The 15,106-nt window shown below is 39.7% G+C and overlaps 1 protein-coding gene across 4 annotated transcripts in view; it reads right to left on the bottom strand.

Annotated features, from left to right (window-relative positions):
• RERE (arginine-glutamic acid dipeptide repeats) overlaps positions 1-15,106 on the bottom strand; it is a 387,530-nt gene that overhangs the window by 236,281 nt on the left and 136,143 nt on the right. For all 4 annotated transcript variants that reach the window (XM_079776772.1, XM_079776775.1, XM_079776773.1 and 1 more), the window contains exon 2: positions 7,352-7,820. In XM_079776772.1, the coding sequence (XP_079632898.1) occupies positions 7,352-7,676 (325 nt within the window). In that variant the 5' untranslated portion in view covers positions 7,677-7,820. The remainder of the gene's footprint in view (positions 1-7,351; positions 7,821-15,106) is intronic.

Here is a 15,106-nt window from a genome sequence, read left to right as displayed (position 1 = left end):
TTCAAACCATGTAAGGCCAGGTCACTTTTCCCTGTAAAAGCACATCTTCCTTTTCCTCTTTTTTTTGAATCTGCCTAAATTCCAGTCTGCCATAAATAAGTGACAGGTATCCTGGGATGCTGATCCTCTCAGCCCGCAGGGCAATGCACACATTTTCTATTTGTGTATTAACTTGAAAAGACTGGAAAGCACTGGTCTAGATCCGTGGTTCTCAAACTTTAATGTATACTATTTAAATTACCTGGGAATCTTATTAAAACAACTTCTGATTCAGTAGATCTGCAGTGGAACCGAGATTATGCATTTGTAACCAACTCTCACAGGATGCCAATTTATGGCCAACAGCTGGAGCAGCGTGTGTCTAGTACCTCTTTCAGTACACATAATGACCCTTTCCTTATGAAATAAAAAAAGATACGGTTAATTCATCGAATTTCCATGACTTACCATTTTTTTTTTTTGGTTAGAATAACATTAGAATAGCAGTTTCTCTTGTTTCTTCTACCCTCACAAAGATAAAGTAGTAACTTTTTATGTGCTAAAAATTTTTTTACCTGTGCATAATTTGAATCACTTCATAATATACACTAAAAGGCAATTATATCTTGGAACTTAGAAAAAGGTAACACAAAATTTCAACAGAAACAGAAAAAATAAGAATTAATGTAATCCGCAACTAAAAGTATACTATAATATGCTAAAAACTAAGAAATATATTTTCACAACTGTCCCAAGAACACACAACTAAGAGAGCTGAAATGGTCACTAAAACCCAGGTCACTCAAACCCGAGTCTGCCTAGCAACCAATCTCTTCCCACAGGAGATAGATTGAATTCCACCCCTCCGCACAAAATCTTATGTTGAAGGTTAAGAATGTAACCTTACTGGGAAAGGGGGGTTATTGCAGATATTAGTTACAATGAGGAGGGCTATAATCATATGATTCGTGTCCTTATAAAGAGGAGAAATTTGGATACAGAGACAGGCACACAAAAAGAATGCTATGTGAAGACTGCAGCTACGCTAGCACAAGCCAAGGAACCACCAGAAGCGAGGAGCGGTTTGGAACAGACAAACCCTTCCCTAGCATCTTCAGGGGGAGCAGGGACCTGCCCATGCCTTGAACTGGCACTTCCAGCCTACAAAGCTGAGACAATAACATTTCTGTTGCTAGCCTCTCAGTCTGTAGTACTTTGTTACGTCAGCCCTAGCACACTAACAAAATGCCTCACTGTGCTCCCTCCCGAATAAAGTGAGGTCTGAAGAAGCTTGTGCAGACATGCAATCACATCACAGGAAGCCTGGTGTGCCAGGTGAAAATTTTGGACTTGATCCAACTGACAATAGGCATCCGCTGAAGGCTTTAAGCAGATTAGTATTAGGTTTATTAAGTTCAAATAAACTTGTAACACATGCCAAACCACTTTCATTCAAGCAGGCTCTAAAGGTTCCTTTATGCCAGAATTCATTTTTCTTTACACAAAAATCTTCTTGCCATCATCAGAAGGCGTCGCACCCCCAGGAAAAGGATGCTTCAAGAAGACACCTGCATTTTCATGTCACAACGAACTAAAATTCCAACCAACTAAAGCACCAAGGGCCAGAGTTTTGTTTGCTTTATTTTAAAAAGGAAATGTTTGCCATCCATGAGCTTTCAATTACCTGTATTCAGAGAATTAAGACTTTGAAACAATTCAGCCTCTTAACAGGTCAGAGACCAACCCCTCAGTAAAAATCAGGAGCTAATCGGGAGACATGCTATTAGCGCCTCCCTTCCTCTTTAAATAGGAACTTGAATCAAAGGAAAATTATCCACTAAGAAAACAGTTTGTTTTTACTTCTTTTTTAGTAAAATTTTCATTGAAGTATAATAGCACACATTAAAAAAAGTGCAAAGCATGATAAATTCTCACAAAGTAATGAAACCCCACCCATGTAACCAGCACTGTCATCTCGAAACAAGACAGGACCTGACCCCTGCGGGTCCCCGATGCTCCTATCCAGACACCAGCACCTGAGTGTAACGACTGTCCTGACTTCAAAACACTGAAGATTAGTTTTGCCCGTTTTTAAAATGTATAGAAAAGGAACCATATAGTATTACACTCTTTTGTGTCCACTCAACATTATGCTCAATTAACCAGTCTACTTTTAACTTCAGTTTTGATGCAAACTAGGTCCCCAGGTTTCATTTTGTTTACTTGGATTTTTTTCCACCTTAAATTCCATTTGCATCAAAAGAAATTAACACCTCAATCTTCAATGTATAATCAATTCTAGGTCCTTTTTCAATTCAAGTCACCAATTCTTAACAATAATGCGGAAAATCTGGAAATAAAAAGGAGAAATGTTTATTTCACCTAAGATTTCATAAACCACAAACTTAAGTTCTTTGGCCCTGGCTGGTGTTTCTCAGTGGTTAGAGCGACAGCCTGCGAAGGGTGTTGGGTTCGATTCCCAGTCAAGGGCAAGTACCTGGGTTGTGAGTTCATTCCCTGCCCCCAACAGGGGCACGTGTAGAAGGCAACCAGTTGATGTGTCTCTCTCACATCAATGTTTCTCTCTCCCCGACCCTTTCCACTCTCTCTGAAAAGAGATGGAAAAAATATCCTCATAACAACAACAAAAGGGTCATTGTCTTTTATGTATAAAATTTATCTTCGAGTAAAATTTTACACTTGTTCAAAAAGACATATCAAACTTGAAAATTCTGAATCTTGATTTTCCCCCTCTCATATGTGATGGAGATTTCTGTTATTTTAGGAATCAAATGTCTAGTGTCAAACAAAATCATCAGTTAATATAACAGAATACAAGAAATGGATAATCAAAAGAGAAAACAAAACTGATATACCAAAATGAAAATGTACCTCCCAATAATTTGAATTTTTTTACTGTTTACCTGATCAGGAATAAAGGAGCCACAGTATCAAACTGAAAATAGTGGATACACTGTTTGTGGGCATGCAAATTGGGACAGCCACTATGGAAAATAGTATGGTGGTTCCTCAAGAAAATATAACTACCATATGATCCCGCAAGCTCCACTGAAGGAAATAAAGTCACTATCTCCAAGAGATATTTGCACCCTGAGTTCATTTTAGCATTATTGACAATAGCCAAGACATGGAAGCAACCTCAGTGTCCACCAGGGGAGAATGAATAGAGAAAATGCAGTATATACACAATGGAATATATTCAGCCATAAAAAAGGAAGAAAATCCTGTCATTTGTAACAACATGAATGAACTCTGATTGAAAAAGTCAGACAAACATTGTATTATCTCATTTATAAGTGGAATCTGAAAAAAAAAAAAAAACGGAACAGATTAGTGATTTTGGGGGGAAAAGGGGGAGAAGGGAGGGATTGGTGAAAGCGGCCAAAGCATACAAACTTCCAATTATAAAATGAATAAATTCTGGGGACATAATGTACAGCATACTGACTATAATTAACAATACTGCACTGTGTATTGTATATTTAAAGGTTATGAGTAGATTTTAAAAATTCTCACCACAAAACAAATTGCTACTATGTTAGCTTATGGATGCTTGTGGTAATTATTTTGCAATATATACATATATAAAATCACTACATTGTACATATTAGTGTTATATGTCAATAATATCTCAATAAAGCTGGGGGAGGGGATGGTAGAAAGAAATTAATATGCTATGCTACCCACAGCAAGCTTTAGAAATCAGTATGTTATGCTAAAGAAGCCCAAAAGGAAAATTTGACTGCACACAGCTGTGTAATAAATCAATTTGTTATCGTGACAGTCATCTCAAAAGTAGAGTAATGGTTGATAGACAACAAAGAAGTCAGATTAGACACGGGGCAATATATAATAGAGCGCCACAAAGTTTCTGTTTTGTTTTTTATTTTAGAACAAGTCAGTTAAATCAATCATTAGGAAATAAATGATTCAAAATAGACTTTCAGATGCATTATTCTAATTTTGCCATCATTAATCAGTCAATAGATCTTTGAAAGGTTTTCAGGAATTTATCTGACAAATATTATGGAATGCACACTATGTGTACACTACTGTCATAGATGCCAGGAATACAATGAAAAGCAAAAACAGAGCTGCTGCTTTTATGGAGGAGATATTAACCTTAAAACAATAACAGAAAAGAAGTAGAGAAGCATTGTGCTGGAAGAAAAGATGCATAATGCTAGGACAGTCTCTCTGAATGAACTCTGGGTAACCTGGGGAGGAAAGGCAATGGCCCTGGAATGAAAGAGCTGAGAAAGGATAAGGATTAAGTAAGTGTGCCTGAGTCTACATATGGGTGTTGGGGGTTTGGGCTCACTAGCCTGTGACCAGAGCAAGTACAAAGGCCCTGAAGCACATAGTAACATGGGCAGGGTAACTAAATGTCCTTCATGCTGAGCTCCTATAAACAAAATAAAAATCACTACAGAAATAAGGAGCTGGGGCAAAACAAGCTGGTTTTGACATGCATGAGGTTAAACCTTAGCTAGTGATACATTCTAAATAATACCCCATTTGTCAATAAAATCTCATTCTTCTCAGACCACATAATCTGATTATCGACCTGCTCCCCTAGGACGGGGGTGGGGAACATCCAGCCTGCGGGCCTTATCATTTAGTCTGGCCCTGCTAAGGCATTAGGGGTGAGTTAATTAAATGTCTGACCAATACAGCAAGCTCATTTTTAAGCTCATAATTTTGAATGGCCCACGAATGATGTCAGAAATATCCAGATAACCTGTGGCAGAGAAAAGGTTCCCCACCCCTGCCCTAGGCTAAGTAGTACCGTTACATAACAGTCTACTTTTATCCTCATAGTATCACTCACTACTGGGCTCATTCCTAAGGACATTCGGAGAGGTACCTATAATTTACACTTAATCTGAGTATTAAAACCAATTCAGAAGAGTACAAAGCCAAGAGAAAAATCTGTGCTTTATACCCTAAAGAAACAAATGAGCATAAAAGATCTACTATTCAACAACTAATAATATACTGAAGAAATCCCTTTTGATGTCCCACAGAGTTCCCACCTAAACATTAAGATACAACTAAACATACTAAATCTCTGCCACTGGGGGAGGATAATGGTTTTTCATCACTAACAAAGGTGTTATTGTAGTACTCTGCACCAAGAATGAAAAAGACCAGAAAGGAAGACAAAGGAAAAAGGAAAAAAAAATCCAGTCCCATCTGGGAATCTAATCACGGTACCAGACTTCTGACTCTTCAGTTTAGGTAAACCTAAAGAATAGGCAATATTTAACAACCCTCCATTTAGAAAGAAACTTCTTAAAGAAGGCAACCAAGTCACTCAGCTTCTAATGCATCCCCCAAAAAGAAAAGAAACCACTGAGGAGGTCAAAGACAGTCTCCTTACTACAGAGTCAAGCACCCACCGGACCTGGCAGGGTACAGACCCCACGCACAGCCACAACACCCACCCAAGCACAAGGACCCCTGCCCCAAGTGGTCATGCTCCGGATGCCCTAGAAAACTTTCAAACCATTTTTGGTTCCTATAGATCCTTTAGAACAACATATGTAGTCCAAAGAGATGCAGCTCTTTTATTTTCACATTTCACAAGGGTCCTCAGTTCTTCCCAAACACCATGTAAATAAGCCCTTAGCAACAGCCCTCTTCTAAACATCAAGCAGGAAGGACTTACTATCATTCTGTAGAAGGTGCAATATGAATGTGCAACAGTTCTCAAACTAGTTTTCTCAAAACTGGTTTTCTTGGGGAGATAGGCAGAAGAAACAGGGGGCCGTAGTCCCATCAGTGGAGAAAAGGGCAGCGCGGTCTTGTCTTCTGTCTTACTGTTAAAGAGGTTTCCTAACTGCAGGGCTTCTCTGAGTCAGGAATTAGACACTCTCTCCTGCGGGGGCACTGAGCGCAGCACTTCCCACACAGATGTGACTGTAAACACTTGGGGCAAGTACTACGTCTGCTGACACAGGAATAACGTTCCACGGAAAGAGAGGCAGGCATTCAACACCGCACCCGGCAGCGATCCAAACGATTGCACTACCACATTGAATTATTATGCATCAAGAGAAAAGGATAACAAGTTGAGTTCTTACTTTAAGTTATCATACTATAATCTATAGCTAAAGGAGTTAACACATTCTGTTCATTCTTATGATCTAGAACTAAATAGCAAGCATTTTGTGGTAACTCTATAAAGAGACAGTCTTCAGTGGCTAAGAAATTCTTACTGTCCAATATCTAAGTCTAAATCAAAGATACAGTACAGAATCTACACATTATTATCTCTACACCAGAGCTCTAATCTCTCTACAACCTGAACTTTGGTAATTTAATATTACATAAATATCTTTCTTCTAAGTTAATCATCAACCAAGAAATTGTAGTTGTGAATACAAGTTTATCTGTATAAGTTCTAACATTGATTCTTTTGAAATTCAAAACTAATTCCTACATGGGAGGTAGGGGGAGAATGTGGTACTTTATGTGAGGTTCAAAACAGTGACACCTCAATCTCCTTACAATCTCCCTTTCCTGGAAAAGCTTCAAACTGGGAGGCTTTTAATCTGTTAATTACAGCTCATATGAAATTCATGTCATTCCTCAGCACTATAAGTAATTCAAATAGAACGATTTTTAGCTAGTTTTACTGACTTCTGTAAGAAAAGTATCTTAATCCACACAATATTTCAAATGGAAAACAAAGTTTTGCTGGTGCCCAACGGGTTCTGAATCACTTGTTTCTCTGCATCTCGTCGGAAACCTAAGTCTGTCTCTTCCCAGAACAACGCTATAACCCTCAGTACACCTAACGAACAGAGCATATTGTCTGAAAAACAAAGCAGGTTACTTGGCTCCAGCTATTATCATTGATTAGAGAACCTGAAGCTCACTCGATTCTTTAGAAAAGGTTATCAGAAGAAATAAACCTCGATCGAAGGCCATTAAAAATACCTCCCTAGCTTCTGGCCACTTCTGTAGCCAATGTAAAATTTCCTCTTTCCAAGAACCTTAAGGCTTACTTGTCCCACCAGAGTCGCTGTACCCTAACGGTGTGAAGAAGTCAGAAGAAGAAAACCACTGAGCAGATGAAGGGAGAGAAGCAGCAACGTGAGGAAACAGGAGAGAAGTGCGAAGTGCACAGACCGGAGAGCCCGTGCTGAGGCAGACAGGCAGGAGCAAGAGCGAGCACATCCCACCGGCCAAACGCGGGTCAGCGTGCTGCCTGCCTTGGTTTGTCCACCCAGACTACCACGGACCCTTCTGGGCTCCATGCCTGCTTCACCAGGTGAAACGCACGACAGCTGATGCCATTTCCCCTCCACCAACACGGTAAAGACCCACTTGTAACGCTCCTCACCTCCTGGTCTGTAAACAACATCGTCCTCAGTGATGTAAGAGGTTATCTCGCCAGTGTCTGTCCTTTCGTAGCGAGATTTCTTTTTCGGCGGCTTCTTTTTGTTCTTCTTCGTGGATTCCTCCGTGGTGGCACTATTGTTGTCATTGTCCTCATCTTCGCTGTGATCACTCTCAGCATAATTTTTGGCTCCTCCTTCCAAGGTACAGCTCCTGCGTGGCCTTGAATTCTCACTCTCTCTTACTTTGTCTCTTTTGTCTCTCTCTCGGTCCCGATCTCGGTCCCGGTCCTTCTCTTTGTCTTTGTCTTTGTCTTTGTCAGCTGTCATGATTCGCCACGTGCCTTCTTCTGTCCTCTCACGGCTAGGCCTCCGTGAAAGGTAGACAGTAAGCCTGGGCTTCAGTCTTCTGAATTTCTCACTCAATTCCAGGGAAAATCCAACCACTCCAACAACCCCAACGTTTCAAAAATGCTAGGAGGAAAAAAGAGAGAAATTAATTTTACTTTACCACTTCCTCATATTTTTTCCCTAAAATGTCTGTTTTTAAAAATATATTTTTATTGATTTTGATCGGCTGCCTCCTATTGGGGATCCAGCCTGCAACCCAGGCATGTGCCCTTGACCGGAATCGAACCTGGGACCCTTCAGTCCCCAGGCCAATGCTCTATCCACTGAGCCAAACCAGCTAGGGATACCTGAAATGTCTTGTTAAATAAATCTCTTACTCATACTTTATCCCTAAAAACTTCTCATGGGCCATAGGGGGGGAAAAAAAGTACAAGTGAAAAAATGTTAATTATATACAGTTTTGGCCTCAGCTGGCATACGGTTTGGGATTTTCTACAACAGCAATAAAGAAAAATGTCTGAATGTATAAGATGAACTAGACTTTCTAGATACCAATTGTTTTTTCCTTTTTAAGGAAAAAGTGTACCTAGCCAGAAACGGATCATTGTCACTAATAGAGAGATGTAACAGGGAATCCGGATGGCTGGTCAACCTTAAATGCTCTGAAAGGTCGGAGCTAATCACTCATTGTTTAGTTGAGACATTGGCAGCTGAAGCAGCTTCCACCTGTTACTCTTATGTAAATTCTTGCTGATTGGCTGTTATTGGAATTTCCTGCCTAAAGGATATGGTGTCTCTCATAACCTTAATAAAAGGGATAGCAAAGCCAGAGCCAGGTGTAGTCCTCTCTTGGGCTCCCGCCTGGCCCCCAATATTCCCAAATTAATACTTTTCTAGTCTCTCATTTGTGTGCGGCCTTCTACAGAGCCCGAACCCTGAACCACGCGGGACGTGAAAGGGGCTCCCACAGTACCTCAGTAGGCAACATATAATGGGTACAATTATATAAAAGGCACTTCCTAGCCATCGAATTAATTCAAAAGGGAAAGAACCTACAGTAAAAATTATTTCCACCCAAAAAAACAAAATTTGGATAGCCTTAGAAAATGTCCAAGGTGTTACAAACTTCTGATGACTCTCTCTATCCACTTCTCCAAATTTCCAGATTTCCTCCCAACAATAAACGTAAGATTTCCAGAGTGTCTTCCAACAACAATAAACATAAGAGTTGACACAAATAAAATGACTTCAAAGCAAGATTCCTTTGCCTTCTATTACAACTGTTCACATCTTCTAAGTCTACTGTTCTGGTTATTTTCCAAAAAAATTGTTTCTCTAAAGATACGTTATCTCTGCCTTCACCAAACATAACAGCTCCCCAAAATAACCTTCATTAGGGACTATTAGATGGTTATTACATTCTTCCAAATTTCCACTATTAATAGCTTTCCTAATAAACTCCTCCCTAAAACTAAACCCAACAAGAAAAGTGTGAAGTTAAGGATTTTTTAAAATAAGAGTAAATACCAAACTTCAACCCAACACAATTATAATAAAAATTTCATAGGAGGGAAATAAATGTTTTGTTTATTGGTACAAGTCAGTTTGGAACAGACATAATAACCAGTAATTTATCTTTTGCAATCTTTTATCATCTTTCCCAATATCTTATCTAATGTGTTCAACAATCTGTACCAGACATTATCTATGTGCCAGGTGTTAGGAACTAATGATACAATGAGGGGAAAACTCAGAATCTTTGCCTTCAATGCTCTACTGCAGGGGTCCTCAAACTTTTTAAACAGGGGGCCAGTTCACTGTCCCTCAGACCGTTGGAGGGCCAGACTATAGTTTTAAAAAAAAACTATGAACAAATTCCTACGCACACTGCACATATCTTATTTTGAAGTAAAAAAACAAAACGGCAAAAACACCCGCATGTGGCCCGCGGGCCGTAGTTTGAGGACGCGTGCTCTACTAGAAAAAAAAGGAGACAACTGATCAATATGAGAACCATCTGTTTCTCATGTTATTAGGGCCAGATAAAAAAACATATGCAAACAAAAGATTACTTTGACAACACCAAACAAAGCCATTTGCAATTATATCCTCAGAAGCAGAGAAAATTCTCATTGGTTATGTCAAAAATCATAAAAATTATCATATACTTTTATCAGGGGTCAAACCTAGTACCAGAAAAAACATCCCTATAAAAGCACTTCAAATACCCTTTGGCATTCAGGAAAATAAAAAATGTTAACAACCACCTTTGGGAGATAGACCAATGCAGCAATAATGCTGACAATCTATGAGCAAAGTCAGAAAGATGAAACATGTAGCACAAACCAAGATTACTTCCTTCTACATAGGAAATATGCTTTCAGATAGGATTTCAAATTTTTAAATATATTTCAAGAAAAATTATTCTAGTACCTGCAAAACTTCTGCCTAGATAAATCGTATATTAAACAGACAGTAATAAACTTCCAAATCGCTGTAATCCACTGGTGATAGCAACTGAAAATCCAGAAACATGATTTTCTCTATCGGGCTTAAGTTCAGAGCATGAACAGGCCAATCATGCAAGAAAGAAAACTATCAGCTGACACCATTGTTAAAACATTCCTCTGACATTGAAAAGGTACCCAGGTCTACCAGCAGTCCAAAAAGAACAAGGAGCTTAGGCTGAAAACCTCTCAGATGCAATACAGACTTCTGATAAATTTAAGAAAAAGATCACTCTCCCTAGAGTAAATAAGATAACTGCTCCAAAAATTTTGTAAAAATGTTGTTTTAGCACTCAAAAAGAAAGAAATCCAAATTTGTACTCAACAGTACTCCCTACAAAATAATATACTGTGTTTCTATTTACAAAGAAATCAGAGTCGTTTCTGCCCAGAGTGAGTTAGAAAGAAAAATTTAAGAAACAATAGAGAAGGTGTCAACAAAATGTGTGTGTGTCTCCCAACTTTCAGATAGCTAAGAACAGTGATATTCCAAAGCAAAAGGGAATCCAATTACCATTTACATTTGACTCTAATATATAGCTCAGTGAGGATATAAATATTTTCCTCTGCATTTCCTATAGCATTATAATTTTTTCTGAGCCTCATTATACAATGACCAACATACAATATTAATGTGACATTTGAAAAAAGGGACCCAGAGAGGAACCAGATGGCACTGAGAAAGGCAGTTATCACTTCAATTTACTAGAAATTATCTACAAAGTAGACAATTCAACAGCATCTTTATAACAACTAGGAGTTTACAGATTCCCACCATAATCCCATTTGATCCTTTCTCTCAGCAACTCAATAAACTGAACCAAACAGAAGTCCCCATGCCCCTCTACAGACCACAGAAGGAAAACTAAGAAGATACCGTCTGCACACGACCACACCGCCAATGAAAGGTTCTGAGGCAGTTCTTGTAAAGGTGAACGCATCTGACCCGATTCCTACCTGCTGCGCAGGTTATAACCTGTACTGCCACGGTCATTAGCTCTGCAGAGGTGCCAACTTTCCCCACATGTATCCAAGCTGATCATTTGAACAGACAGATTTAGAAAAAACACTCACTTTGCCCTCTCCTCTCAGGAAAGAAAACAGTTTCTCCCACATCCTGGGGAAAGAAAATGTAATGGCTTCAGCTCTGGAAAGGGAAATGTCACTCCAATACTTGTACTCGCTGGATAAGAAACAGTCCTTCTCATAAACAGCAACCTGCGGCAGGGAATACATCAAACTATGCCAGCGAATCACTGCAATGTGGGGTCAGCGGATCTGAAAACCCTTGAAGAGGGAAGACGGTTTTATCTGAAACTGCTGTGGTGCCGCGAATCATTCTTCCAGGTAAGAATGAATGGATTGTGAAGCTCCTCCACCTGACAAAATCCCACCTCGTAAGCAAAGGGCTGTGTGTGCCCTCCAATGGCTCTCTACGTTTAGGTAGGAATATGTAAACCCAGCCCATCCTGAGTTTATACACTCATTCCCAGAACATGTGTCTTATTGAAAGCACCTAAATAACCAAGATGGAATGAGCTAGCCAAATTCAGAGAGTGGCCTTTGTGGTATCAAAACAGCACAGAATGATGCCCCTTAATCTGAAGTGGGCTTACGCTCACAGTAAGTAGCACTTCCTCAACTCCCGGAGTCGCTTTGGGGGGAAACTGGGAGAACTCAGATTGGTGGACTCTGACAAATATCTTCATTTCTTCCAAAAAGACATAATAACAAAACACAGGACCTGCAAAAGGTGGAAGTACCCAAAACAGCAAAACTCTAGGTTACAATTAACAACTTAAAACTAAATAACAAAAATACATAATCTTTTTATTTGAAGTAGGCGTAAGGAATGAGGTGCCGAAGGAAATTTTAAAAATAAAAAATACAAAGTCCTCCCTTTCTTTAAAGAACACACACACTCATTAATACAAGCAATTGCTTTCCCATACTGTTCAAGGTGAAGTTTTTGCCAATCACATACAGAATGTTTTACTTTTTGCACATTGCCTACAGTTGTGTCTCTTCTACTCAGTGGATGAAGGAAACCAGGGCTTCTCAACTATGGTGCAATGAACATTTTGGACCAAATTGGGGTGGGGGTGGGGTGGCGCCTGCCCTGTATATTATCCTTGTTCTCTCTCCATGTAAATTTAGTAGCTCAACCCGCTTGCCCCCATCAGGACAACCGAATAATATCTTCAAAATATTGCCACATACCCTCTGGGGAGCAAAACTGCTCACAGTTGAAAACCAGAACTTTAAACAAAATCGTCTATCACAGGGATTTCAAAGGGTTAAGCATCTGTGTTTATTCAAATTGTGCTTGACCAATATGGAATCCATAAAGCTAACACCATTACAAAAATAATGTAGCATGTTCTTTGTTCTCTGAAATAAACTGGACTAATTAAAAAACACTGCCTGAAATAGGAATTACACAGATGTATGAAGCTGAATTTGGAAAACAGATGTCAATACCCTGAAAATCCTGATGCTTCCTGGCAAGCCCTGAAGGTAACAGTCCTCACTGGTGACTGCTCTGGTCATGGGCCACGGGGAGGCTTCTGTTATCACAAACCTAAAGGGAAAACCTGGTGTCCGCAATGCTAAGTCCAAGGGAAACCAAAGCCTGTGAACCAAATCCCTCCTGTGAAAGGGGATAGAATGCCTAATCTCTCTCCCCCAAAACAGGGCCGTAAATAGAAAACCAAGAATAGGAAAAAAATAAATACAAAAACCAAACAGATGGATAAATAAAAGATGTATATCCATACAATAAAATATTATTCAGCAATAAAAAAAAAAGAAAATACTAATGTTACAACCTGGCTGAAACTGGAAAATGTGCTATGTGAAAAAAGCCAGTCACAAAAGACCACATATTGTATGATTCCATCTACATTAAATGTGCAGCAAAGACAAATCCACAGAGACAGAAAGCGGATTGGTAGTTGCCTGGAGGTGGAGGGGTGGCTGGGGAGTGGCTGCTAAGGTTATGGGGTTTCTTTGGGGGATGATAAAAATGTAGAACTGCTGTGGTGATGGTGGTGGTAGCTCCACGTATCTGTGAATATACTAAAAGCCATTAAATTGTACACTTTACATGGGTAAATTATATAATATGTGAATTACATTTCAATAATGCTGTCAAGCCGAAACCGGTTTGGCTCAGAGGATAGAGCGTCGGTCTGCGGACTGAAGGGTCCCGGGTTCGATTCCGGTCAGGGGCATGTACCTTGGTTGCGGGCACATCCCCGATGGGGAGTGTGCAGGAGGCAGCTGGTCGATGTTTCTCTCTCATCGATGTTTCTAGCTCTCTATCACTCTCCCTTCCTCTCTAAAAAATCAATAAAATATTTAATTAATAAATAAATAAATAAATAAAAAGAAAAGATCTTAAGGATTTAAAAATAAATAAATAAATAAAATAATGCTGTCAAAAAATACACAAAGCCCAGCCACCATGGCTCAGTGGTTGATCAACCTATGAACCAGGAAGTCATGACTCGATTCCCAGTCAGGGCACATGCCCAGTTTGTGGGCTCGATCCCCAGCAGGGGGCATGCAGGTGGCAGTCAATCGATGATTCTCATCATTGATGTTTTCTATTTCTCCCTCTCCCTTCATCTCTGAAATCAATAAAAAATAAACACACACACACACACACACACACACACACACACACACAGAAACACTACAAACTAATCAGAAAAAGCACAAGCTTTGCTACAGCTAAAAAAATAAAAAGCATCTGGCTATAAACTTCACAAGGATGAGCTCGCTCTCTGCCATTGAGAAAAACCACTTCTTAAAGCTATAAAAAGCATAGTTAAGTAAACACAGAGAAGTTTTATTTCAATCTTTAATGTACAGGAATACCTGGTCAGGCTTACTACCTCTGCACAACATGTTCAACAGTAAGTTGGACAGGTTTTCTTTCAGTTTACCAAGCTTCATTATTAAAGTAATTTAAAACCATGGCCCATTAGCTCTGACCACTTGATGAATGGAAAGGAGACTGACTTTTATACTTAAGACAATTACACTTCATACATATATGAAAAACCAAAAGCATTCATAAAGTACTTCTAATCCATAGGTACAAGTAATATCAAGGGAAAATAGAACCATAAAACTCACTGGAGCAGTCCTTCTAAAAACACTTAGAGTCTGAGTCAGACAGAAAGGAAAGGTAGCTCTGACTAAAAGCAAAAGTCTAAGCCAAACTCAATTTGCCATTACCCATGTCTGAGCTGTTCTAAGTGGGTGTGACCAAATGTATTACCCTGCCATCTTTGCTAACCTGATGTCATTCAAAGAGAAAAGCAGAAGAGCCAAGAGAACTATTCAATGCCAGATGCCAGCAACTAGTGAGCAATGGGGGCGTAGGGGATGAGGGTCCCCAGGACCTGGACCATAATGTTGTAGTGGTAACCCTACATCCTCAAACATCAATGTCCAGAGCATAGGCCCTGTCAATTCTTTCCTAAGTTCAGCAAATATTTACTGAGCACCTACTAGGTGCCAAGCACTGCCCTGGGAGCTGAAGACACATACATGCTTGATCAGAATACACACAATCTCTACACTTAGAGCGGTGCTCGCCAACCGGACCACTGGTGGTCCGTGAGGTCCGAAAGGTTGGCGACCACTGCCTTATAGAGAGCTTACAGGTTAGTAGGGGAGGGAGGAGATAATAAACAAGTAAAGACAGAGTACCAGTATAGTAGCTGGTGGTAAGTGCTATGGAGAAAAATTAAGCTGGGCAAAGGGGATGCAAGGGTTGTTAACTTGTATAAGGTCATCAGTGATAAGGGATCATTTAACCTAAAGGAAGTAAGGGAGCAAGTTGTACAGTTACCTGGGGGAAAGCATTCCAGACAGAAAAAAGCAAGTACA

This window comes from Cnephaeus nilssonii (assembly GCF_951640355.1).
Source record: "Cnephaeus nilssonii genome assembly, chromosome: 7".
NCBI lineage: Eukaryota > Metazoa > Chordata > Mammalia > Chiroptera > Vespertilionidae > Cnephaeus > Cnephaeus nilssonii.
The sequence above is the reverse complement of the archived record's forward strand: the minus strand, read 5'-3'. Positions and strand labels throughout refer to the sequence as shown.